Raw genomic sequence first — 27,600 nt, 5'->3', positions numbered from 1 at the left:
TCCGTGCTGCCCCCCCCCCCTTAGGTGCTACGTCACAACTGAGGGCGGCCGCTACCCCCGCTGCCGCTATGCCCGCTACGCGGTGTAGGCAACGGCGTGGTCCTTTGTAAACACTTCATTTGTGCGAAAGCAACGCCGCCATTGCTTACATACTGTCATTCAAACGTTTACTAGGTGTACAATGCAGTCGTTTGCTTGAAATATTAAGAGGAACTAACATATTAATCCAATACTTTTCCAAAGGCAATCCTAAATTTGGTTAACGTAATATGGGAGGCATACTGGCCGCAATCTCATAATTCAATGCAAAATCTAGTTCAGATAAATCGTGGTGGAAGGTTCCACCATGAGATAAATGATATGTCTCCTCACAGTATCCAAAGTCAATGCTTTATCTGTTTCTTGTAAATTGGATATTGGATCTCTAAAGTTATCTATATTGTTATCTTGCAAAAAATGTCATAGCGACCAATAAACCCACAAAGGTCCATGTTATTTTTTTTAAATTTAAATTCAAGTATTTAAGTATAGAAATAAAGCCCTTTATATACAGTTCTTATTATTCTTATTCAGTTGTCTGGCTGCCGTTGCGAGCGGAAGTTTGCCCTCTGTCCTCCGCTAGATAGTAGTATTGTTGAATTCGGCTTTGGTTCTTCTGTAATTACAAAAATGTCGACATGTGGAAGATGTGCGTTTCCAGCAGCTGGCAAAAAAGATCCCTCTTTAGGTTGCCGGATGTGTCACAAAGGTTTTTCATGTGGCGTGCATGCGTGTAGAAATAATAAAAACGGTAAACTGCTCCCCAGCCAGCAGAAAAATCTTCGTAATTATTGTGTGATGCGTGTGAAGGGAAACCATAATCTCAACGTGGACATTTGGACTATGAGACTATATCTGTTGAATTCTATTGATATAGCACTCCGGATGATTTAGCTTAACATTAAATTAATGGAGGCCTCTGGAAATGGACATCGAGGTGTTTTTTTACTTCCCTTCGCTGGAAACAATACACAGGGTGAGTTTAAAGTCCCATCCCCCCTACCTTTTTCTTCAAACCCATCAATTTGTTTTAAGTTTTTGAGAAGGGGTTAGTAGCCTATTCATTAAATTTAAAAACATTTACAGGTTCAATGCAATACAGGTTCAAAGTTTTAATTTAAATCTGAACAAATTTCATTCTGTTGCGTTTATCCGAGTGCTAAAATAAAAATTAATCAATGCTTTTATTTCCTTTCGACTCTCAACGCTTTCAACCCACTTCAAACCCAATTCATCCCCGTTCATCCCATGGTTCATCCATCCACTAGTCCTATGGTCCTAGTCCAGTCCAGTCCTGAATCAGATCCAGATCAAAGAAAATGTCAACCTGTCACTGTCAGTCAAGCTGTCAAGCTGTTTCTTTCGTGCTTGCTGACCAGTGTTGCTTGCTGACGAACTGAAAACGAAATAAGTCAAGTCGTCAAGTGTCAAGTGTAACAGTGCAAGAGTGCAAGTCTTGAGAAAGTACAAACTAATTGGTTAGTTTGTTACTCCTTTGGTGTCGAATAGAATTGGATAAGAACCAAACAAAAAGTTCTTCCCAACAGCTCACGTATACAAATATTGTCAATAATTATTCAACTATTGTGAATTGTGAAGTTTGATTGAATGAAAATGTCATCGTGTTGGCCTATTCCCTTTGTTTAGGCCTAGTTTCATGTAAGTTATTGTTGCATTTGCAAGAGTCTGATCTGATTCTATTGAATAGGCCTAGTTCGCATTGTCAAGAATGCTGTTTGGTGTTGTTGTTAGTAAATCTATCTAAAGTTCTTATTTCTTTAAACAATTTTATGGAACTAATCTAGTTTTTGGTTGGATGGATATCAGCGAAGGCCTTACATGTGAAACCAATATAATGGTCTAAATCAGGAGGTATGTATCTTTTACTAATTTGTATGCCAACTAATTAATCTACTGTAGCCCCTACTTGCCAGCATAAAGCCTAATCTTGGTTCTCAATCAAGATGGAATTTATAAAGGGAGTTGTAATATTTTAAATACAGTACTTAAGGTACCTATAAGTTAGGCCTATACTAACCATTCAATATTGTACCTATGAGCCTAAAGACAAATAGGCCTAGGCCTAGTCTAGCCGACTTAAGTTAGATGTTAATATTTTTTTTGTAGGTAGGCCTAGTGTCAAATAACTTATGCAGCCTACAATCTACGCTCAGCAAGTTAGGCCTACCCTCAATTGTCAGGCCTAAGTCCTATATTACTCATCTTATCTATCAGAAGCAGGCCGAGACCATAAAGCACTTCATTTAAAGACGCCAATCCCAAGATTTCTAGGTACGGCTGTCAAAAATCGACCGTGATTGAGACCCCTACCTATATGGTGAAATCTAAAGCAAGTTATTATACTTTGCTAGGCCTATTAAAAACCATGAAATTGTGGAGGAACTTAAGTAAACTTGGGCCTGCACTTTAGTTTACTTCACACACTCATTCGAATGAATATATCGATCGATATATTGATTACTTCATTCGATATATCAGGTTAACCTTACCTATCTAACCGAATGAAATACCGTAATCGATATATCAATATTTTTAGTTCGAATTAGTGTAGGACGTAAACTATAGTGCAGCCTAACTTGGTAGGATAACATGGGATTTCAAATTTTTAGAACTGAACTTGAATTCCCAAATTTGAAGATATGCCCTCCATTCAGAATAATAATTTTCATTCAGTCGTGCAGTTGTTGAACGTATATTTGAACTGTTTCAGCATGGAAATCGAAGATCCCAGTATTATAGATTCTTGCCTGCACACAGAGATTCATAATGGAAGACTACATTACGACCAGTTTGAAAGAGTTCAACCTCTCCCATGTGATAGCATGGGCTTCCGCAACGGTGATGATATTCGGTGGCGTTGTTCCATTTATCCCTCAATATCGAGAAATCAAACGGAAGGGAGATGCAGAAGGCTTTTCTCTTTACGTGTGCCTTGTTCTTCTAATTTCTAATATTTTAAGGATATTGTTTTGGTGAGTTGCTCTCAGCACTTCAGCACAGTATAGAGTTTGGTTGATATTTAGGCTATGCTTAAAACATTAGTTTTTACAAAGTTTTCTAAGATGTTAACTCTGCATTGGCAAATGTTAAGGAATTTCCTCTGTTGTTAAGAATATATGGTTAATATGCATTTTAGGGTCTGTGCCCGATTTTTGAAATTTTGTTTCATTCTAGGCCTATTTGAAATTCCACACTGATTGCGAAAAGACGTTCTTTCCTTTTTCTGTAGTAGGCTAAAAAACAAAAACTCCTGAAAAACAAAAAAATACAAAATTTTTTTTATCAAATTACGTGGGATGTCTGTAGGTACATCTGTATGTAACCGGAATAACTAGCAAATCACAAATATGTAATATTTTTTACCTGATGTCAAATAAGCTAGCTTATATAAGAGATTAATCACAAAATGTATGTGACAACACTTTGCATTTCCAGGTGCGGTAAGAAGTTTGAGACTCCTCTTCTGATTCAAAGCATGATCATGACAGTTGCCATGTTTTTTATGATTCATGTTTGTGTTTCGGTGAAAAACAAGAGCCAGATTATCCGGGGTCCTGACAGACTTTTTACAGGTATTTATAATTTGATTACTAAGTTTTACTAAACTGTTAAGTTAAATTCAGAAGTCAAAATGTGTGGGATTTCCTCAATCAATTGGCATATCTAGTTCTGTTTTTAGTTTATTTAGTTTAAATCATCTTTAGTTTTAAGATAAGTTTTTTGACAAGTTATAAATATCTGACAGCACCTCTTAGCAGGTGGAAATCCTAATGAATTTATTGATTAATCAATAGAGATGATTTGGCCCCTGAGCTGAATTGATGACTATAACATAATTACAATTACTTCGTCACAGCCCTGAAGTTTCCGTTTATTACAGCCGTTTTTGCATTAGGCCTATAATGCCATCCTCAGATGTATATATCCACCAGATTTGGCGTCGTCAAACTTTACACACACACACGAAACACGAAAAACATATAAAACAAGAGAAAGGCCTGTCACGCACATGATGACCTATACAAGTACCAAAGCTTACTCAGATGTATATTCAGACACATAGATAATATATTTCTGAGTTTGGGTAAATATTGGAATAATTTGTTTTACATTATTGAGCTTTTTAGGGACTTATGTTATAGGTAAAAAATATAAACGTATAAACTATCACCTATTATAACCTTACATTCAGATGAAGTAGTCTTACTTGTATTAGAAAACTACATCGAGCTTTGTGCTGATAGAACCTAAGTTTCTCTAAACCATTTTTGTATTTTTTCCACACTTACCCTCTAACACCAGACACTTAGGCAGAGCCAATTTGTTCAAAGTAGTATTTAAACGTTATTTATCAAAATTAATTTGTAATACAGTATTTTGAAAGTGAGTTTTTGTGTAATATTTACCTACAGAGAATTAATAAATATGCTATTTATATTGTTTAAACATGATTAGCTTGACAAGTAAATAAGTTCCAAAGAATGTTAAAGTAAAATCTTACAAGAAACCTCTTAATTAGAAAAAAAAGTTTTGTCTCTTCTCTGAAACCTCATCATGATTAATGATGAAATTTCTTGTCTAATTGTGACAAGTTGTGACTCATGGTGTAATAGTGTGATAATTTTATGAGGGGTCACTGCTTGAGTGGTTGATTGTTGTTCAATGAGGTCGGCCTTTCATTCATTTTATAGCATGCGATTACCCACAGGCCCAATTCTGATCTTATCACTCTATTGATCAGGTATTTGACCTTTGGAGAAATTCTTGAATAAAGTGTTTTTTTTAATCAAGAAAATAATAAAATATATTTTTGTTGTTTCTTGCACACCATTAATTGTATTGTAGTTTTAGTGGATAAATGATTCTATAGAAGTATTAAAACAAAGCAGAGCCACCCTCATTAGCAAGTGATCTTGATAACAAGTGTAATTTTTCAATACCCATGACCTTGTATTTTACCCCCTAATCAAATGTTATTGCAAACCTCGATAAGAAGTCTACTTCGATAACAATAACAAGACTAATTTAACAAAATATTTTAGTGAAATCTTGACAGGCAAATGGAAATTTGCTTAGTCTGCAGGTTGTCTGCGGGTGGGGGATGAATTAAATTCTCATGGATATATGTTTACCATTGATAATACCAGCTCCACACTACAGAAATCAAATGACATTTTTTAGTTCTTGTGGTACGGTATTTTTTATATATTTTTTGTACTGAATGGCACCAAAGTAGGATTGACTTTAATGATACAAAATTAAATTGTCAGCGAGGTAGAAAAGTACTCTTCCATGAATCTTAAATCTTTCCATATTTTTTAGTTTATTTCTATTGCTATTTACTTAATAAAAGATGTTATTTGGGGGTTATGAAATTTTTAGTCCTATGTAAAATAGCTCGTTTTTTTAGTAGTTATCTGAATTAAAATAATAATAGTCTTTATTTGTCACAATAGTATCATTGACAGTGACACCAGGTCATACTAGTTATTTTCATCAATTTGTGTTCAGTTGAAGTGAGAAGTATTTATGTCCAGTGTTGGATGGGTGTCAAAATATACTGCCCATAAGCATATACACTGATTAAATATATTGTCCATAGGCTTATACACAGTGTTTTTATATATTGCCCGTAGGCATACACTGTTTAAATATATGATGCATAGGTCTATAGGTTTAAATTTATAGTTCTTGAATTTGTCTTTAGTTTACTCTAATAAGTTGAAATATAATTAATTATCAATTACTTCAATAATTTTATTATTTTTATAAGATGTAGTGTAGGCCTACAAGTTTTAAAATAGTACAAACAGTGGTGTCATAGCAGTTTTTGCAGTGAAACGGTGCACCTGGCCCAGAATAGTATAGGGCCCCCTCCCCCAAACTACACGAGCAGACTTGTTTATGTTAATTGTTAATTGAGATGTGAGATTGCCCAAATTAGCGTTTTTAATTTTTGACAAACTTTCTGAGGTTATTTTATGCTGTCTGATAACTTGTGTCGAAACTTACATATTTACACCAGAATATTATTTTTACCAACAAATATTGTTTGCCTTATAGTGTATTTTAGGTAAGGATTTGATATTAGGCTATCCAAGGATAAATATGTCAAACACTTTATAATGTTGTTAAACCAATAAAAACCACTTTTTACAAGTATTTTGGCAAATAAAAAGGCCTTATTTTATATTATAGTTTATGAAACAGCATTCTAAATAAATGAAACAGATTTTTTCTTCTTCATATTGTTTGGGTTTGGTCCTAGCTGGTTAACCATTCCATTATTTGAAGTGTTCATGTGCTATCTGCTACATATGCTATGTCTTTAAACAACGAATGGTGACCATGTCAAAGTGGCGTAGTTTGCCAGATTATGGCAACATTTAGGTCATGTTGTATATTCATTCTTAGGCCTACGGTAACAACATTTTTATTACACACCTAAAATTAGTTTTAGTTTTTTGTACATTATTGTTTTGTAAGTACGGACAGATATTACTTTATTCACAATTAAATTTGTTATGACAGCTTTTATTAAACTTTTTTCATTTGTGCAAAACCAGCGCTGGAATGGCGTTCCGGTGCAATCCGGCACCATGACACCCCCGATATTAAAATAGTTTGAGTAGGCTTACATTACAATATGAATTTAATTGGTTTTAAACATTAAAAGAAAGAAGTTCTGTTTTTCTGTTGGGTAATTATCTTTTTGTTAGTTCAATTTGTTAATCTCGTTTGCTTACTGATAAGAGTCTTTCAAGTTTTGTGTCATCACTAGATAACTAATTATGTAACATTAGATTGAACTACTTCCTCTTCCAAGCATTCATTTTTTACACAGTAACATCAACATGGATTTTATTCTCTGCCGTGGGGTGAGAATACAGAAGTGAATAATTCGGTTTTTAAAATCTACTATAAGAAGCAGTTACTACACACTTACCAGGAAACATATAGGCAAAGCTCAATCCTACTTATTGATTATTTAAATGCAGATATCTTAATGTATTACCAACACTTGTATAATGTATTGCATTTAAAATATATGCAAAAGTCTAATTCATTGACCATATGGAACCAAGAAACAAATCTTCGTGTTAACAAATTTAATCAAATAGCAGAAGAAAGCATAACAGCTGGGTTAGTAAATTTCTTGTGTAAATAAAGATTAATTGTCTATTGTCTAGGCGTCTTCATAAGAAATCTATTGGGAATTCGATGGCCCGTGGGACAAAGTTACACTTACACAGCGAGGACTTTTATTACAGGAATTGGTGAATGGTCTACACAAAAATTACTTAATTTTGACAAGTTGTTTGTAAAAATCTGTTCATTGTTAACGGAGGAGTAGTGTTTCGTAGAAATCGCCTTCAAATATTGTATAAGGACTAGTGCACCTGTTGCTCAAATTCAAGCAATTGCAAGGTGTTACAGCTGCGTTATTTTAAAACGAATAACAGTCATAATTTCCGATGACTTAAAAGAGCCGACTCAAAGATAATGTAATCAATCACTCCACTCCAGTTATCGAAACTGAAAATGACCTCACTCTGAAAACAAACGCTCTTGTGTGTATCATATGTTTACTATGAACAGCTGTAATTATTACAAATTATTTGTCTGTTTAAGTAAACAAAATCTTTTCTTCATAAAAAATAAATTGGGATTTTTATGGTCTGTGGGGCAAAGCCCGAGGACTTTTATTACAGGAATTGGTGAAGGGGGGTGTCTACAAAAAACTATTTAATTTTGACACATCGTTTGTAAAAATCCGTCCAATATTACCGGAGGAGTAGTGTTTTGTAGAAATCGCTTTCACGTATCATAAGAGTAAGTCTTCTAACTACTCAATTTATTTACACTTAAATTGTAAACTTTTCAAAACAGTAAATGTCTAAAAAAGATGTAGGTTTTGTTAATGAAATAATTGTTGGCCACTTCCTTTTGCAACATCAACAAAACCTGGATACTCATTTAAAAACAATTTCTTATATAACCATTTATTTTTTTTTTTCAAATAAAACAATAATTGTGATTATGATTTACTAAACAGTTCATGTTATTTGGTTTTACAGGTAGTTACTAGTTAAATATATAACATTTAGAACATGTTGTTTATTTTATGCAAAACATTACCTTATCACAAATAAGGTACAAGAATAGAATAAAACATAAGGGTACAGATATAGTGTTATTATCATTTGACATTTAAGGAGATTTTATAAAAAAAGAAATGATCTTTTACTCATTAGATTAATTATACATGTAATTATTTTGATTATGTTGAAGGTAAATTAAACATCTGGACTCCTGTCTTAACTGTGAAAAATAGTAATATTTATTGACTTTTTATTGTTGTATTTATTTCTAACGAACATTTACAACAGGTGCCCCAAGCGTTCAAGTGGTGAGACCGGCAGTTCGTAGGTCATTAATGGGTATGTGAGAGTAATTATCGGGTTGTAACGTAAATGGTAAATGGTTGCGGTTGCTAGTCACTAGAAAGCATTGTAGATATTCATCACATATAGAGATCACTGAATATAATGGGGATTAATCTTTGGTGTCCCTTTGGCTGAATAGGCTATTGATTTAACAAACTTAATGGTAACGGTTAGTAATTTTAAATGAGTAATTGTCATTAACCACCACAAATGTAAAAATATTAAACTGTAGGGTTTGATTTAAATTGTTAAACTTAAAGATTGTGTGTGTAACAAGTCAGGAAATGGTATTCTCACAAAATCGTTATTAGCTCGATATGGTTTTATTAGAAGCACTTAATTTTTGTGGTTCTGGTGTGTCATTTTATGAGGTTGAGGTTATTGACAAGCCTTAATGAACTAACCAAACTAATAACATTAAAACACACCTGTCACATTAATAAAGTAAATATAAAGTAAACACTTGGTTTGGATTGTAACAATGTCTAATCTTTGGTTTTTGCCAATAAAGGTTACAATCCCTTAAAAGTATATTTACTCATAAAAAACATTCCTATTGCTTTCAGTTTGTAAATGTCCGTCCTGCTAGTAGAAAAACCATTTTGTCCTACTATCATAATTTTTTTATCTGCCACTTCTGTAGCTATTTTTAGGAACATTATTGAATTTATTTATTTTTCTGCTCCTCAACTTTTTACAGATTTATAATGTTTATATCGAATGTACACAGTACACATGTACAGTATATGCAATAGATGCAAGAATCAACACTGTTCTAAACAATCGCTGAGTTAGTTTTGTCAATTTTCAGTCACTAGAATAGAGTAATAAGAACAATAGCTTATGTCGTACGTGTAATTTTAGCACCTTGGTATGTCAAGTCTTTGAGCCTTACTCGTCATCGTGCATAATTTCATAGTCGTTACTGTAGAAAACTCACGCCATTGTAAACATTGCATGGCAATTATGGAAATTGTTTAAGAGAATTGCTACTAAATAAATTACACCTGTACACTCACATACACTTTTGGCAATCTTTGCTTTTATTTAATTCTGTTAGTTATACACTTATCAATTTATTGTAGTTCTCATTTTATTATTGTAGCTTAAATAGTAGAAGAAAAACTGTTTGTAATTTACATACTACATTTTTTTATTAGTGAGAGTATGAAGACATTTCATATTGTTATTATTATTTTTGTAATACTGTGCACATTAACCCTTTGAGGCCGAAATGCTAAATTTATGTATATACTAATTAAAAATTTGGTGGTGACTCTTAGCCCTTTTTTGGGAAAAAAAATTTTTGATAATATAATTTGTTCCCATTGTTGCGTGAGGCACTAGATCTGAGTGATGCACGGTTGCACAATAACTGAAATATCTTAGTTGATTATCACTTTTTATTAACAATCTGGGCACCGTTGAATTCGTCAAAGATTTTTTGGAAAAAATATACAGGGTGAGTTTTAATTGTCCCCCCCCCCAACTTTTTTCTACATTTTTTCAAATATCAATCCCAGACCACTTCCAAACATTGTTGGGTAGTAAGTACTTCATTTTGACAAGGTAGTCATTTCCGGCCGCCATCTTGGATCCGCCATATTGGATGCACAATTTTTTTTTCAAATGTAAAGGTGGGGTTGTGACCCATCATTTCGAACTAAATTTTTACCCTGATTACAATGCCACAAACCGTTTTCAAAAATCTTGATTCATTCTAAAGTTATGAGGGCTTTTTAAAACTTTATTTTTAGCCCATTTTAACATTATGCATTTACAAACTAAGACCATAATCTCAAAATAGTGCTAGATAAAGGGGGGGGGGGACAATTAAAACTCACCCTGTATACAAAATAATATAGCCTATTTTTGTAAAATTACTGGTTTTTAGATACAAATTTAAAATGACTGTCATTTTGAATCAATAAACAGTAGAAAGCTGATGCTTTGTGTGCAGATATGTCCTATTTGTCTTCATATATGTACAATGTTTGAAGTAAATTGAAGGTATAATTTTTCTTAAATTTTTGCGAGTTACACTTCAGTTTAACAATTAGAAGAAATTATCAGATTGGTTGAGCTTTTATCGGTAATTGTCCTTAGCCAACAAGACATTAGAATGAGGACAAGATTATTTGTGACTCACTTGAAATAAGCGCTCAAGTAGACCTAATATGAGCTAACTTAAAACTTTTGGGTTGATTTTTCAGTACTTCATTCAGGTATTGATATCTCGTTGAACCTTATCCCATAACTCATGTAATCAGCTGCATTATTTGGGTGTTTCTGTTTTATAATATGTTCCAAGTGCACTGCAGTATATTAACTCTTCACAAACACATATTTTAAGTGGAAAGAAAAAAGAACCAAATTTAGCAGTTCCAATGAAATTGTCCTTGTGTACTTTTAAATTCAGCAAGAAAAGTGATAACTGATAAATTCATTTTTGCTTCCACCTGTTATCATTAACCTTGAGTCTTATCAGACTAGGTCACACCATTGTCACGTGTGCGCTCTTTGGCAAACTACACAAAGAATGTCTAAATTAGCAGCTACCATGAGTAAGATACAATAAAAAAAAATAAAAAAACTGCTTAAATTCATCATCCACAGTGAAAGCTAACTTGTCACTCCAAACTGTTCAATATAGCCTCTGTAATGTATGGTAAAAAAAAGTTACTCAATTTTTTGTGTGGAATTTGAAAAGGGGGGGGGGGTTAAGAGTAGAAAAAATTGTAGTTATTTTTTGTTAAAAAGTAGTGCCCATTGAGGAGGTGTAGTCTAGCGAGGTTGTCATTCCTTAAAGGTCTTGTCACAATTCACCTTTACAAAAGATAAAAAACCTCATCTCAGATACAAAAATTAGTTTCAGATTACGTCATAACATCAAAACTACCGTCTGTTTACTCAGTTGATAAACATCTGTGAAATTCCTCAACAGTTTCAATAGCCTTTAAATTAGACGAACAATTTTTTTTATCATACATTGGAGTTCTGATTGTTCAAATTGATTTGGGCCAGACCCATTCCAGATCAAAGAATATTACAGTAAGCAAAATCATAACATTTTGTAACAAAATACTATTATTATTATTTTGTGATTTTGCAAACTGATTCAGGATTCACAGTTTTTAAGCACAGTTTATTTTCCAATAATCCCTGTTATGATAACACTACAGACTTAAACTTCAGGGTTCAACCTTGTCACACAACAAAACTTATAAATAAAAGCTTCGGTCTCGTTACAGATAGCCATCTTCGAAGCAGTTAACTGGACCATGTGTCTTGCGTTGCGCTCCTACACTGTACAATAATATAGAACATTAGCGCTAAACACTGAGACAAAGGATAGGATAGGCAGGCTTACCTTTAGAAATGTAGGCATCCCACTTCACTACAGTAACACAGATGAAAAAACAAAACAAAAACACTGAATATTTTGAGGTCACTGGCCCCTTTCTCAACATTAGATCATCACATACATTAGACACAACATGAGAATCACTTTAGATACTTCCATTCCAGAATGTTGAGAAAGGGGCCAGTGACCTCAAAATATTCAGTGTTTCTTTTGTGTTTTCTTCTGTGTTACTTTAGTGAAGTGGGATGCCTAAATTTCTGAAGTTAAGCCTGCTTATCCTTTGTCTCCTTATTTCTCAGGCAATAAGCCCTTTCTATTAAATCTTTACACGTTAAATGATAGCTTTTAGTTAAAGTCTTGCTCTGTGAGAAGATTGAACCCTAAAGACCAAGTTTCTAGTGTTAGTGTTAGTGACTGTGGAAGCTACAGTCCCTATCTCTTTTTAACTGTGTTTATTTCAATTTTTCCTCTTACACTAATCTCTCGCCTTTTTTAACAGATTTTGAATGGAGGTATTTCTGGCAGTGGACAGACTTCTGGTCGTACGTGGAGTGTGTACTCAGTGTAACACTCATGTTTTCACTGACAACATTCGTCTTACGGGATTCAAAGTTTTACATCGAGGCGCTCGGTTTTGCCGCTCTGTTCACGGAGGCCATGCTCGCTGTGCCGCAATTGGTGCAGAACTTCCGCAACAAGTCCACTGAAGGCATGAGGTAACTCAATCAAGTCACTTTATTTTCAAAAATAAAACACACTCTAGCAAAACTAGATAAAACACTTAATCTTATAATTCAATCCTACCTTGAATCAATATTTAATTTTTTTTATTGTATTATCCCTTTAAACCCCCTGGATTGAATTGATTGAAGTAATTTTTGAATTTACTTCATCATATATTAAGAATTTTTCTAATTTAATTGAAGTATTTTTATAGTTTTTCCTCTCATCTTCAAACAATATTTAAAGCAGGTTTTTGGTGGGATACACAGTTGGGATGGGTTGAAATTAGCTAAATGCCTGATTAGTCACTCATCCCATCAAGCTCTACCACAGACCTGACGCCTACAAGCCATTACACCTAGACTGCTCAACCAAAAGCTCAAACATAGTATAGTAGTGGTAAACTTTACCCCCAGGCTGTAGCACATGCCGTACAGTCATTCGTATAGTTGTAAGTGGAAGTTTGATTGTGTTACTCTTATGGTGTTCAAGAGAAGAAACTGTTGTTTGCACCTCAAATCCATCAGTCAGATCTAGGTCTGGACAAATTAAGTGGTCAATCTTAGGCTGTTAAAGTTTGAATCATGTTTCGCTGGATTGTTTTTGCTTTTTATTGACATAGGGTCACAACTGGGTGTAATCCAACCTAAATATGAGTAAAACATTCAAATAGAATGGAGTGTGATGCCTTGTGTACTTTTGTTACTGATCAAGACCTGACTACGATCTATTGACCAGAATCGTATATTTATATCCCAATGCTCAAGGAGAGTTCGGTCCAATTTTGAACATAAAAAAATTTCTTTTCCTAGGATTGAACTGGCATCCTTTTATTGGGCAAGCACTACAACCACCAGTTTATATTTGTTGGTAAAAGAAACTACAAGTTATAATAACACAAACAATCTCACCATTACCAACATCAGATAGTTGTGAGTTTAATTGACCAGCACGTGGTTGTTTCAGCGTCCTAATGGTGGTCATGTGGCTGTTTGGAGACTGTTTCAAGACAACATACTTCATTCTGCGTGACGCTCCTGCGCAGTTCTGGCTCTGCGGCTCGCTGCAGATCGTCATCGACATCTTCATCCTAGGACAAGTCTACTGGTACCGCAATAACATTAGTTTGCACATTAGTAGAGCTGACTGACCCGAGGCAGATAGTGAGACTAACTCGGACACTAACTCTTCCCTCGCTGTCTCTGTGAGCGTCTATACCTTTGAAAGCACTTGTGAGACTTATTGCTAAAGGGTATCCAGGCAAAACCATTGACTTGTGGATACAAGTAGACATCCCATGTGTAGCCAATAGTAGAATGCGCTATTCACAGTGCTACATCAAATGTATGCTACCACCTATATTTTAAAGGAAGTCACAAATTAATGAGTGACAAATTAAGAATTTTTTGAAAAGAATTAGAGTTTTAGCTTACCTGAGAAAATTATAGTAGGCCTACAGGAGCAAAAGATGCACAGTAAAAAGTCACAAACATATATTTGTATTTGTTTTGCTGAACAAATTTTTCTGGGTGCATTCTATGGGTATAAACATTACTTGAAACTGCCCTGTTTCCAAACGATTTGATAATTTTGGGCGTGACAACCAACGCCTCTTTGCACAACTTTCTTCTTAACAGCCTGCAACAACAGCATACCAGCTACACATCTGACCTGTATCGTGTCCATATTGGAACGGTCCAAATGTCAGTCACATTGGGCGAGGACAGTCGGTGGCGTTCTATACGCTCGTGTAGTCAATGCTCTCGCGTTCAATCCGCTGCTGATTGTCTGCTTCGTGTAGTCCTAAACATTTTTGGGCGTACTATCGGCGGCGTTTAATTCGCTCGTGTAGTCCTGTCCTAATGTAGGACTGGTACGGAGAGTTCTACAAGAGAAGTCTTCTTCAATAATTTGTTCTGAAGTTTCTATGCAAATTACACTTTGTAGAAGTCTTATAATAAAAATAAATATCAATGTCATGTTTTGTGACTTTACACTGTGTATCTATTAGCCCCTGGATTCTTAATTTTCTTAGTTAAAATAGCTAATCTCTTTCCTTAAATAATTCCTGTTTCCTCCCTAAATTTTTGTCTCTGTAATAGTTGATTTGAAATAGGAGATTGCCAAATTTTACAATAAGTACTTTCAGTTTGGCTGAGTTTAGTAGTGGTTTTATTTAACATGAATCAGTAATTGACACAGCATACCCCTTGGGTAGCTCAATTCAACTGTTTTTTTATATTTTTAAATTGGCTACATGTTTAACGTGAGAATCGGATGTCTACTTGTATCAATAGGCAAAGGTAAAACGTACATGGTTCAGGTGCCTCAGCTCCAATAAATTTATTAATTTAATTAAAGATTTTAATGTAGATAACATTATTGAGGAAATATTAGGATAAAGGGTTACAGGGTTGAGTTGGTGTATACAAACTTGGAATTTTTATAGGCAGAAATTGTTGATTTCAGGCGCTTTTTTTAAATGTTAGACTACTTATAGGCCTGCAATCTGTAATCTGAGTACAGCTGACTCTTGGTTAGACACAATTGGGACTTTTGCAGTGTCATCATCATCTAAAATGCCACATCTGAAATGCATTGTCTGAAAATAGCTGTTACTAGCACATTTCTACTATAGACAGTCAAAAAGCCATTTTGCGTTTGTCTACCCTTGACCGAGGCTTGCAAACTCTGCCGAACATGTCCGGTATGCTTATTCAATCCATACCAATGTCCAATACCTCTTATTGACTAGTTAGTGACATATCCTGCTTGATAAAACAATCAGCTTATACACGAAGGTATCATTAGTTACTTACCGATACACATAAGACATTTTGATTTTTGGATTGCCACTCGCTCATTACATTATCAGATTTGTAATGGAACTGTACAGTTAAATAGCCATTTTTTTTGCTCTGAGAACCAGGATTTCACATTAATAATACACCGAGCACAACGGTTTCATAAATTACCGAGCGTAACTTAAACGAGAAGAAATATTGGAGCTGAAGGACTTGCAAACAATTACAGAAAAGAGTGATCTACGAATTTGGTTAGCTACAAAAACTTTGTGGTGTACACACGGTGTTGGGCAGACTTTTAGCATTCTACTCGACAACTGGATACAAGTTATTGTGACTGGTTTTGAATGTATCTCTTGTTTCTGTTGCCATTTTCTTTTTTTTAACAGTTGTAAAAAACCTTTTTTAAAGTTGCAAAGTAGGTCAACAAAATCAGCTAGATTATAGTTTGAAGATTTATTGAACTTTAAATACAAACATGTTAAAAGATGATTTGATAAAACTTTGACTTTTCTAAAGTATCAAGTTTTTATATAGTTTCTCAATGCAGCTACTAATATGACCAACATTTAATAGCCGAAAAATCATTATTTTTTAAATACTATGTAAAAACCAAATGATAAATTTTCAGTAGGAGCAGTTAATTGCACAATACTTTTACCAATTAATAAATTACACTTCTTTTGAACTGTCAGAATAAACACCAGTAATTTATTTGAATTATACGACTGGCATGAGAATGAGTTTACTTGTGGGTTAACTTTCAACTTGGGCTGAATTTAAACAAGTTTGGACAATTATAATTGTGAGTTCATATGTCCCACATTGTTTCTACTGCCCAAAAATTAATGTTTTACTTTTGCAAAATTCATTGTTTTTTTTTTTTGTTCATCTAAATAAACTATAATTGTCTAAAATGTTTTAAACATCATTTATAGGAAGGAATGAGGAAAAGACAATCATGCCTCCTCTAACAAATGTTTATGCTTTGCCCGAAACAATTGTTTTAGGATTATTTTTGTTTTCATTTTATGGCCCACGTTGGACCACTTAAGTCATCTTAATGGGAAGATTTTTTATTTTCCTTGTCTTCTGCTTTCTCTTTTCCCAGTAGGCCTACTTTTTTTATCTAGTCAGACCGTAGTTTTCTTTCTTTGTTACTTTTATAACCTGGTTTTTGTGATTATTGATCTCAAACTCATATAACATTTCTAAGGAAAATTACCGTAAATACCTGTTTTATAATTTCAATCAGCAACATTTTTAAGCAACGGTTGGATTTTAGAATGAAGTATTATAAATATATAATTTTGGGAATAAGTAGTTGTAGTTTTATAATTTTTTAGTAGGTAATATATAACACTTAAGCCACTGGTATTAATGGAGAAAAAAATGTTTTCTAAGTACTGCAAACTTAATCTATTTTTCTATATTAAATAAAAAAGGGAATAGTTTACTGCTACTAAATCTTTTACTAAACAAACTGAAATAGTCGAATATTTTACTAGTCTACTATAGTTCGGCCGCTTAGAAAATGACCTGCGCGCTAATGCTAAACCAATGCTGGAGGAGGTCGCTTTCTAAGCGGCCGAACTATAGTCTATTTTTATGTTTTAAAAGTCATGTCTGTTAGACAACTCATTTTTCCCATTTTTATAATTTTTTATCCGTCAAGGAAAATATTAATCATTTACTGATACTTCTTAACACTCTTGTAAGCAAAAGCCATTATTTTATTGTTAAGAAGAAACAGTTTGTTTTAACAACATATCTGGTGTGTTATGTTAGTTTTAATGTGAAAATACATGACTATACATCCGTCCATTTGTTTTGCGTTACTCTAGTTAGAATTGAAAACAAATGTCCCTGAAATACAAAATATAAACACCAGAGAAGGGGTCTAGTCACGTAGTATTGTACCAACATTAATATTTAACTGGCATACCATGTGAATAGTATTTTACCCTAGGTATTGTGATATCCAGTATATTCCAGTGGTTTCAATCTTTTTTGGCCCTTTTTGTGGGTGTTTTAATTTATAAATTGGAGGAACAATTCATTACGTTGACTATTAAAAATGAAGTTTTTTAAATTTGCTCAGTTAAGCTAATTCTGAGGTCAATCAGTTGGTAGTAGACACAGAAAACTTGAAATCTTCTTCAATGAAGGGAGTTGAACTCAGCATGACAACTTTATATAAAATCAAACTTTTATTGCCAACAAATATTGTTCCTCAAAATGTTAGTTGTATAAGTCAAAGGTAGGAGCTCCATCAAGCATTTGTAGAACTTTTTTTGTCAAAATAATCTTGTCCCACTTTGATCAACAAACAACTTGGTTGAACAAACATTTACTCGGTTGTTGTCTTTTATTAGTTATTATAAATATTAGTTATTATAAACCTCAAAAGCTATACAGCTATACAGTCCTCTATAGATGACTCATTAACGTAACTTGTTTCAACAAATCGGTGAGGTTATTAATTGTTTGTGGTAATTTCGTAAATTTGTTTGGAAACAGTATTATTGCTTATATACACTTTTTTAATAGTAGTATGAAGTTGAAACCACTGGATAATCTTTGTCGTATCGTTATCTCATAGATTTAGGTAGCATTAAATGCACAGGCTTTTAAGCCATTTAAACCACCAATGTAAAGTAACCCATTTCATTAAGTCATTTATAAATACACACAAAAAAAAACATTCAAAATACGCAAAAAATATATTTTAAAAGACATCTTTCTGAGGTTTTGCATATCTCACTTTAATTATAGTGCATATTGCAATTAAATTAAGTGTATGTAGTTATAGGAATAATTATTTGAAAATATTTATCGCTAAACCTTATTGAAAATGAACCAATGTAGGTATAGATTGTTTATACATATCTCGATCTTAAAATAAAGGTATATTTTGAGCATTTCCCTGTTTTAATTCAATTCCCAACTATTTAAAATTAACTTTCAACAATTACACATATTTTTTTTAAAGAAACAATTAAAATTCTTTTGCTTTCCATAATAAAAAATTATAACATTAATGAGGCCTACATTAATAGTAAGTAAGAACGGGTGCATCTAAAATATGTTTTTTGTCAAAAGATGCATTTAAAGTCCTGAGATGTTAGACTGAACCACTTAGCACTCGGTTCAGTCCAATTTAAGGAATTCGGAGAATTTTCGAGGATGAGATTTGATTGTGTTTAGGTACAACGGAGGTGTGGAGAAAACCACGGTTGTGGTGGAGAACATTTGGTACACTCACATTAACTAACATGGTAGGCCGTAAGTTTTTCTCTTTTGTGTCGCTTATACAAAGACTAACGTCACGCAGCTGTGTTGTCAACCACGTTTGTTATTTACGCTCGTCAATTGTGTATGGTTCTCTAAATGTCAAAATATTGTGTTCAACTGTCATATTTTTGTGCTAAGCCTGTGTCAAGTTGAACGAGTTTCTAACTTTATGTAACTGAAAAACTATTATAGTACAACCCCTCTAACTGGCTAAATTGATACATGAGCTCTTATAGTAGAGAATAGAATGATTGTCCTGTAAAAAGTAGAAAAAATTCTGAACTTTCAACTTAAAGTCATGAAACAAACGCCTCAGGGGTCTCTGTGCCTATATGTGGGGACGCCATCTAGGTGCGTATTTTAGCCCAAATATGAGTGTAGAATGGAGTGTGATGTCTTGTGTAACTTTGTTACTGACTAAGACCAACTGTTTCATTAGTCAGGACCATTTATTGAATGCCCAATGTTAAGGAACAGCTGAGTCGAGTTTCAAACCATCAAAAAGCTACACATTATTATAGTCAGTCAGTATACATTCCTCTAGTATTTTACCCTATACTTTTCCTGTCTTCTCATAAAAAGACCTTAGAATGCCCCACTTAACCCATTAACATGTGATTCTTAGGGACATGAAGGTGTTCAAATATAACAACCCATCATAATACAGATATTAGAAGTAGGTAAACCAACTTTTAAATCAAGGGAAATATCATGATGGATTTCAAGGGCCAATTCAATTTAGGATCATATAATAATATAGTTGGACTTAATAGATTTTTGAATTATTATTTTTGTTTCATTTTTAATTTATTTAGTCTTTTAATAGGCCTAATCTTTATAAAACTTCAACATACTTAACTTGAAAGTAGCATGAACTTTAGAGGTGAAAACTGAATAACTTAAATTAGAATGAAAATCCAAAAAAAGGGCGAATCAAAATGAATTCTGGAATCCATGCAGTTTCTAAATCTTCAGTTTTAATTTAAATGCTATTAATCAGAATGTACTGTTACTGTGTGGTTTGCCGTTTTAATTGCATCTTTGCTGAAACTGAATATGTTTAGGCTACAGTGAAATAATTGATATCTGTTGATTATATAAATGATTATTTCAAATTGAATCAAACAAAATATGAATATTTCTCTTATTGTTTTTCGTTTTCTTCCTTCTCATTGTTTAATCTCCAAGTGGGTTGCATGCTGTTAAAACTTAATGTGGTTTCAGAATCTTTACTAACAAACCTATTTGAGTAATGGATTTGTAAGTAGTGTGTTGTTGTTGGTTTATTGTTACATTTGTACTTAATTTGTCTTCTTCTTACTCTCTTTCACTATGAATTTCAGCTATCTAGACTAATACAAGGCTGTCATTTGAAGCCAATAGTTTTTTAAAAGCAAAACAACAGTTGTAACTTGAATTTTAACGAATTTGTATTTTAATGATTAATCTTGTTTGTATTTCACTTCGTAGTTGACTACGAGTATACCAAAATGAGCATTGACATTCTAATTCAAAATTTGTCTAATTCGTAAGTCTGGAATTGTGTAAGACTAGTTTGCTGGACTACTCTCCTTTTGCTTCATCTGCATACAGATGTTTTAGGATGTTACTAAAAAAATATGTTAACAAATATTTATACACTTTTTGAAAATAGGTATTTTTATAAAACACAGTTTAACAGTGTATAGTTAGAAATACTCCTTTTTGCGGCTTTCTCTAACATTGCATTTGTCTCGGGTCTGCGTGCGCTTATTATTTTATAAGCAAAAGTGGAACAGGGCAGTATAAAAACACAAAGTACTTCATTCCTCCCGAGGGTAGTTATGTTTTGGGGGTTTGTGATGACACGTTGGTAGCACAGGGTGGCGCACCACTCTGAAAACATCGCAAACACACGATTGTGTATTTGGTTGTTTAGGTCGACGTTATTGACAAAATCCTTTTGTTCTATTTTTTATCATGCAATAAAAGAGTAAACTGCAACATTATCTTAAGTTAATTAAAATTATTTTCAAATTGTTAGTCAAAATTTCAATTTTTCAATTTTCGGCCCTCAAAAATAATACTTATGATAAAAATATGTATATTTGAGCTACCCTAGTTTTTTTATACAGGGTGTCCCGGAACTCTCTACCAATATTTTAGGGCATTGCTCCTGGGTAAGAAACATAACTAAATATCATATTTAAACTGTCCGGAAGTCCTTAGTTACTCACACAGCCGCCATTTTGTTTTTTTCGGTTATTAATTTTTTCTAAAGAATGGTTAAACATACGAAATGGAAACTTTGCACAAACATGTATGACAACTAGACAAAGCTACCAAAAAATTGTCAAGACTTTTCAAATTCATAAAACAAAATGGCGGCCTTTTAACATTTTTGTAAAATCAATGGCTTTTGAGTTATTTAAGAAAGAAAATTTTAAATGGCCGCCATTTTGTTTTATGAATTTGAAAAATCTTCAAAATTTTTTTGTAGCTTTGTCTAGTTGGCATAAATGTTTGTGCCAAGTTTCCATTTCGTATGTTTAACCATTCTTTAGAAAAAAAATAATAACTGAAAAAACCAAAATGGCGGCTGTGTGAGTAACTAAGGACTTCCGGACAATTTAAATATGATATTTAGGTACGTTTCTTACCCAGGATCAATGACCTAAAATATTGGTAGAGAGTTCCGGGACACCCTGTATATGCTTTCGCTTTGACTACTAGAAAACATGTACTGTATTTCCAAATTCAGCCTCGACAAATAGTATCGGAAGTAGTTAAATAAAAATACATGTTTTGCCCTTTTTAGAGGGGTGCTGAAGACTCTTAATTTATGTTTAAGAAAAGATTTATTTATTTAGAAAAAAATGTTCATAAAAAGTGGTTCTTAAGAATTTTGAAGAGTGCGTTTATTATAATCAAGACATCTTCTTCCATATGAAATTGAATTTATGCATTGCTTATTTAAAATATTATATCATGATCTTAGTGTTTTATGGTAAAAATGGGAGTGGGCATGTCAATATCTTATTTATTTCATTTGCATGGTGGTTTAAATAGAAATTTTCATGGTAACAGGAATTCAAATTTGCTTTAGGTTGGGATTGTATAAAAAAATTACAGAGATATTCTATATTTGGGTGCCACAATCAGTTAAAAGCATGCCGTAAGAATAAATGCAAAATATTTGGTTTAAGTTGAAATGGAATTGATTACCTTCAAACATTTACACTGGCATTTGCTATAAATAGTTTCTAAGTTTTGTCATTATATATGGTCAATAATTCTATTCTACAGCTTTTAAAAGAAGGGACCTATTAAAATCATTTTAGTTTGTTTATTCATATATTATTTTCAAACTCTAGGCGACTTCTGAGATTCAAAAACCATCTTTAGTATGTTCACAAAAAGATTTAGACACATTTTTTATTGTTTTTAGGAGTTGTTAGTGTAGCTTCAGACACAAAACTGTCAAAATTATAATCAAAACCGTTCTAAGTTTGCTGACTTGTTTCTATATAGTGGTAACATGACCTAGCCCAATCGTGCAAGTGTAGCCTACTTTATGTAGGCTAGTTGTGTGTTTTGACTAACAGCAAAATGTCAACGGACTTTAATAAACCAGAGGTTAACAATTTTGGTCATGTATCCAAAAGATAAGATTAAGGAAAATACCCCCGCCGCAGCAAACCTGCCGACTAAGCGAATTTCCATTTGTCTGAATTGATTTTCAGTTAAATATATTTTAATAACATTAGGTTTAACGAGTACCTAGGTTTGCTGCTACAAGGAAACTAATAAAGTGTGTTTTTGAGTAAAATATTGATAGCTTAGTACAAAATAAATAAATTTGCCAAGTTTGATCAAAATGTATCCATAAACAAGCAAACTACAACATTTGACAATATTCTCCATAAGAATAACATGGGAATTTTAAATTTACAATTTTTTTAATTTTCTCCGTTACTAATAATCGAACAAAAATACTTTTATATACTAAATTATTTGTTTTTTTAAGCTCTTTAAAAAGGTCTAAAGAGAAATCGGGAAATTTTGTGTTTTGAGGGTCAAAAGTGAGAAAAACCAATTTTTACCCCATAAAACCCCCCGTAAAGCCCCGTTCCCATGGTCCGATCGTGCTGGTTCGCGAACTCATTCAAGTTTATCCCGCTTTACACCTTTAAACCAAGTTTCATCAAAATCGGACAAAAATTACTCAAGTTATCGCGTTCACGGACGTATATATATATATATAAGTCTATATATATATATATATATACATATATAAAAATTTGAACGAATGGTGTTTTTGGCCTCTGGGGACATCAAAATGAAAAAGTAAATCGGTCCCGGGTCTAGGTCTTACCGTGCCACCTACGGTAATAGCTACTTCCCTATAGGGAAATTCGCTAAAAAGTACCTTCTAACATCATATTTTATGTTTTTTATTAAATTGGCACAAAGATTTTTTATTAATTCCATAGACAAACTACAAATTAGATGTTTAGTGCTTTTGAATTTTGTTTTGAAATATAAGAAAACAGAAAATTTTAGCCCACACTGTTAGGAATAATAAACTGAGAAGTGGCTAAATAGTAACAGAAAATGATATACATTAGATTCTGGATTATTAGACTATTAGTTATCTGACCCTGCTTGTACTGTACTTTACAACGAGACAGGCTACTAGGTTTCAAACCCCTGAACTTTCGTACGACTCCTAGTATTGTACAACTCTTCATCCTTACGCATCTATTAAATTGTCAAATGTTCTAGTCAAATGAAAATACAGTAGTCAATTTCAGTTCAACATATCAGTAGTCTTTAAAAACATGTGATAATTAATTTTCACAAATAAACTATACAGCAGAAATAGAAAATATTAATCAATGGACATACATATATATGAAATTAGTCATTAACAACTCTCATATTTTATTGGAGCAGTTTTGCAGTTTTCACGATGTTAATATTTTAATTGTAAAGTTTCTTAAAACAAAACAAAGTTTATAATATTGATTTACTCACGTCAAATTCAATGTTTCATAGTATTTAGGTAACTGTTTTACTTTTCATTTAAACATCTCAGTTGATCGATCTTGTCGTTGGCGATTTAGGTTTAGTAATCGAAACTCTATTGTATATATATTTGGAAATTGCAGTTACAATTTTTTAATTTAGGGCTGTGGCAAAACCAAAACTCCAACCAAAAACTAAATTTTAATTGGCAATTTAATAGACAAATGTTCTACCATTTTTTTTTTTTTTGTGTTTTAAAAGAAATTACAGCGGTTCATCTAAACAAGCTGTTAATGTCTAACCCTTTGTCATGGCTTGGTTATGCTCACTAGGAGCATTTTAAATATGACATTATTATTTGTTTTATATTAAATATTTATAGTATCCGTCAATCAAGACTTTACATAGAAACAAACTAAAAAACGGAAATCAGTAATTTCAATCAGTACACTTTTTTCACAGCTCAATTCAAACGTACATTTTTAACTTGGTACAACTTTATCATGAGAATCTGTAGGAAGAGGCTTGTCTAGAGAGAAATTGTAGTTCAATTCCAAAACTATAACCAGACAAGTAAATAAATAGGAGTTTCACAATATAATTTTTAAGTTTTGATTTAGAGATTTTGAATTTCTGGTTTTGACAATCAATCCTATAGATAACAGATAATGCTTAAGTTGGCGTAGATTAACACGAGGCGTTGTTCTGATTGTAGGTATTTATTCCGGCAGTTAGAGTTTTTCAGTCGAAGTATTCTGATGTGCTGACGACGGCTGAATCACCCTCTCTCACCACGTACCTGCTACTCCTGACCAGCAAACTAATCTTGCGACTCGTCTATTTTTATATTAGTCTTTGAATCCTTAATTGCCGAAGTGCGACGTATAAATGTCGCTTTAGTAACACGGTAGTCGAGTTACCACTGTTGTTGTGCCTTAGAAGTTGTACGAATCAAGGTTTTATTCAGTACTTATTTATGTGCTTATAAAATATAGTTATATTTTGTTATCTGCTTTTGTAGATTTTTTCATTTATGTAATCCTATTTGTAGACAGTTAATTTTGTGATGCAATAAAATCAAAAGAATCTTGAGACTCGTTATAAATCTGTGTTTGGACAAGACAGTGGGGTTAGTTTGTTTCTAAGTTATACTTCTAAAATTACTACATAACATGGCAATAAAAATAACAGTTACAAATGTTTATAAAAGTTCATATACTGTGTATTTCTTCATCCATCAAATAAGTATTAAAAAATGTTAAGGTTTATAATTTAAAATTAATTTGTAATTAGAGTAATTTAAATTTGATAGATCCTCAGTTCCTCCAAATAAGTTTTGTTGTTTATTTGTTAACTGAAATTACTGATTATTGAAATCTGCCTTGAGAGTTATAGAATTTTTTAAATTGAGATAAGAAATTCTCAATTGAAAACAACCGGTAGAAGAATACATGCAGCTGTTAGAGTTAAGCTTAACTATGTTATATTTTCTTTGTTTGAATCCTAACTGCACTCATGTTTTCAACTAAATTTTTCCATAGTGTTTGTGTTAACTTTTGTTTGTATGTGTTAAATGTCTCTCAGTGTTCTTGCTTTTTATGTTTGCGTAATTTATTTGGGATGAAATGTCTAACGCTTTAATCTCAAAAATGCTTGATTTAGGTAATCACAATTTGCCAATTAATTGTAAGTGCTCTACGGGTATAAAATTAAATATCACCATCTATTTGACTAATTTTACTGTGAGATAAATGCTGTATTTATTTAATTACATAATACAGTTTCATAGAATGTCATCCTAGTCTGAATGAAATCTGCCATGTGTAAACTACTAACTCTGCTGTCGCCTCCACCATGTGAGCAGGTGTTTTAACAAGTGAACTTGTGTATATGGCTTTATCAAGATGAAGCAAAATATGGAGTCTAAAACAATCAATACATTTTACTAGATCTCATTGAAGCACTACTCCAGTTGTTGTTCAGTAAAACCTTGGTTCTAATAATTAGTATTACACAAAATAGGCATTCTGGCCTTATATTCTACACTGTTAAAATATATCACCGATTGCCAATTATTTTAGAGCCCAATGGCTTTGCAATAACACTTAGTAGCTTTAAGTATCTTCCTCATCTTTCCTTGTAAATGTCTATCCTATTTCATGATCTAAGTGATAATATTACATAGATCTGAGCGTTTACGCTTTTAGAGTTTCATATTTTGTATTTTAATTTTTTACCGTTTGGTAGTGCCTGTCTAAGTAAAACTTTTTGTAGAGCTTAGTAACTTAAGAATTCACTAACAATTCCACTTATGACTATTTTTTTGTCAATTGTGAGAATATTTCAATAGGTTTGTAAGGGCAAGAAATAACTTGTTGGAGAAAATAAAGTACAATAGAGTCAGTGTAAGCCATACTTGATCAATGGTGCTTATATAACTTAAATTTTACTACAGAATTATATTTATATACATATATTTGCCTGTTACTGCATGGCTTAAGTTTTATGATTCATGCTTTAATACTTTAATACACCTAGAATATTTTAACTTAATTTATTGAATCTTATTTTTTTATCTTTTAAATTGAAAATTGTATCATTTTGTTACTAAAATTGATCTATAATCTGATTTTATTTCAGTCGAGAATCCTTCTTCATCCTTCCTTTGTTAGTGGACAAAGCAGTTCACAGATTGCGTAAGCTGAAGAATAAAAATGTCAAAATCTAACTCCTAGGTCAAAAACTACTGTAGATGCACTAATTTCTTAGCACAAACTAGTATTAAGGTATTAGTATAGGGAAGAAATTATATATCTACTGTTATCAAAGTTTATATGTATGTCGTTGCAAGTATTGTTATGTTTGATGGCAAGATGAGAAACAATGTTTAGTTTTGGCAGTTGAAACTGATGTTGTATTTGTCCCGTGTTGAAATGTGTTTCTTCTTTAAAAATACTGTTTTCCAATTTATTGATGTTTGTATGTTAAGTTTTGTCCAATATGCTTGTAAGTTTACATGCAGTTATGTTACTAGATTGGTTTAAGCTCAGGAATTGACCCAGTACTTAAAATTCCTGAGACTGATATTTTCTCAAAGATGTTTGAATATTTTCTGAATGATTTTATTACTGCTGTATATTTTGATCAATGTGTATTTATTTGTATATATCACTAACCTAGTTACCTAAGACTGAAAACAATAGCTTGAAGCTATTTATGGGCATATTTTAACCTGAGTTGTTGATTAAATCTTATCAAATGTTTGCTTTTGTATACGATTATTTTAAAAATGTATTTTGGAAAAATAGGCAATTTGTGTTTTTGTTCTTGTATTTGTAACTTCAATGTCATAACACCCTCCTTGAAGCTTCTGATGCATACATAGTTACTCAAATTTACTAACATTGATTTGGGCACTCAATATTATCTATTAGCTTTGTATGTAAATTGCATATAGATATTATAAATTATATTTTGTTATAAGATATTTAGCTTAACTCAAATTACTTCCATATATTGCTTCATTACATTTCCTACACTGTAAACTTTAGTTTGAATGGCTGATATAAAAAAAGAGTATACAAATTTTAACAACTTTGCATGATAACTTGAAAAAAAAAAACACAATAATTGTATATCTGAATTGAGCATTAGGGCTTAGGACTAGTGTTTATGAAACATCATTTTAAGGCAAGAGTATGCCCTGGGCTTCACTAATGTGGTGATTGCCAGGTTTAATATTTACCTAAATATCAACTTCACATTTTTTCTAACTATGATATATTCTTATGATACAAGTGGGCCTAAATTAGCATATAATTTTTTAATATCTACTACCGAACATATTTATAGCCCCTCAAAGATATTACTTTGTAAAAGTATATAATAAAAAGATGGGCCT

At 32.5% G+C, this 27,600-nt stretch overlaps 1 protein-coding gene across 8 annotated transcripts; it reads left to right on the top strand.

Moving 5' to 3' along the window:
* The first annotated feature begins 923 nt into the window (after positions 1 to 923).
* On the top strand, positions 924 to 26,843 carry LOC128999578 (solute carrier family 66 member 2-like). 8 transcript variants are annotated; one of them, XM_054426158.1, is made up of 8 exons: positions 1,440 to 1,911; positions 2,771 to 3,032; positions 3,496 to 3,632; positions 8,451 to 8,501; positions 12,371 to 12,587; positions 13,561 to 13,701; positions 18,606 to 18,676; positions 26,340 to 26,843. In XM_054426158.1, the coding sequence occupies exons 2-7, from the start codon at positions 2,827 to 2,829 to the stop codon at positions 18,670 to 18,672; spliced, it is 819 nt and encodes a 272-aa protein (XP_054282133.1). In that variant the 5' UTR covers positions 1,440 to 1,911; positions 2,771 to 2,826; the 3' UTR covers positions 18,673 to 18,676; positions 26,340 to 26,843. The 8 variants fall into 8 exon arrangements, with proteins under 8 accessions (XP_054282132.1, XP_054282133.1, XP_054282135.1 ...); XM_054426160.1 differs by having other exon boundaries at positions 18,606 to 18,683; XM_054426159.1 differs by lacking the exon at positions 26,340 to 26,843 and adding an exon at positions 24,415 to 24,777.
* Positions 26,844 to 27,600: the final 757 nt, after the last annotated feature.

The sequence above is a fragment of the Macrosteles quadrilineatus genome, unplaced genomic scaffold (assembly GCF_028750875.1).
Source record: "Macrosteles quadrilineatus isolate MER2022 unplaced genomic scaffold, UCM_ALF_1.0 Scaffold_8__2_contigs__length_117827958, whole genome shotgun sequence".
Taxonomy (NCBI): domain Eukaryota; kingdom Metazoa; phylum Arthropoda; class Insecta; order Hemiptera; family Cicadellidae; genus Macrosteles; species Macrosteles quadrilineatus.
The sequence above is the reverse complement of the archived record's forward strand: the minus strand, read 5'-3'. Positions and strand labels throughout refer to the sequence as shown.

What these genes read in the sequence shown, in the direction of transcription:
- LOC128999578 (XM_054426157.1), top strand. Translation starts at nt 2,827, where the DNA reads ATGGAAGACTACATTACGACCAGTTTGAAAGAGTTCAACCTCTCCCAT. An exon ending in AGTTCGTAGGTCATTAATGG is followed by an intron (nt 8,502 to 12,370) that starts GTATGTGAGAGT and finishes CTTTTTTAACAG; the next exon opens with ATTTTGAATGGAGGTATTTC. An exon ending in AAGTCCACTGAAGGCATGAG is followed by an intron (nt 12,588 to 13,560) that starts GTAACTCAATCA and finishes TGGTTGTTTCAG; the next exon opens with CGTCCTAATGGTGGTCATGT.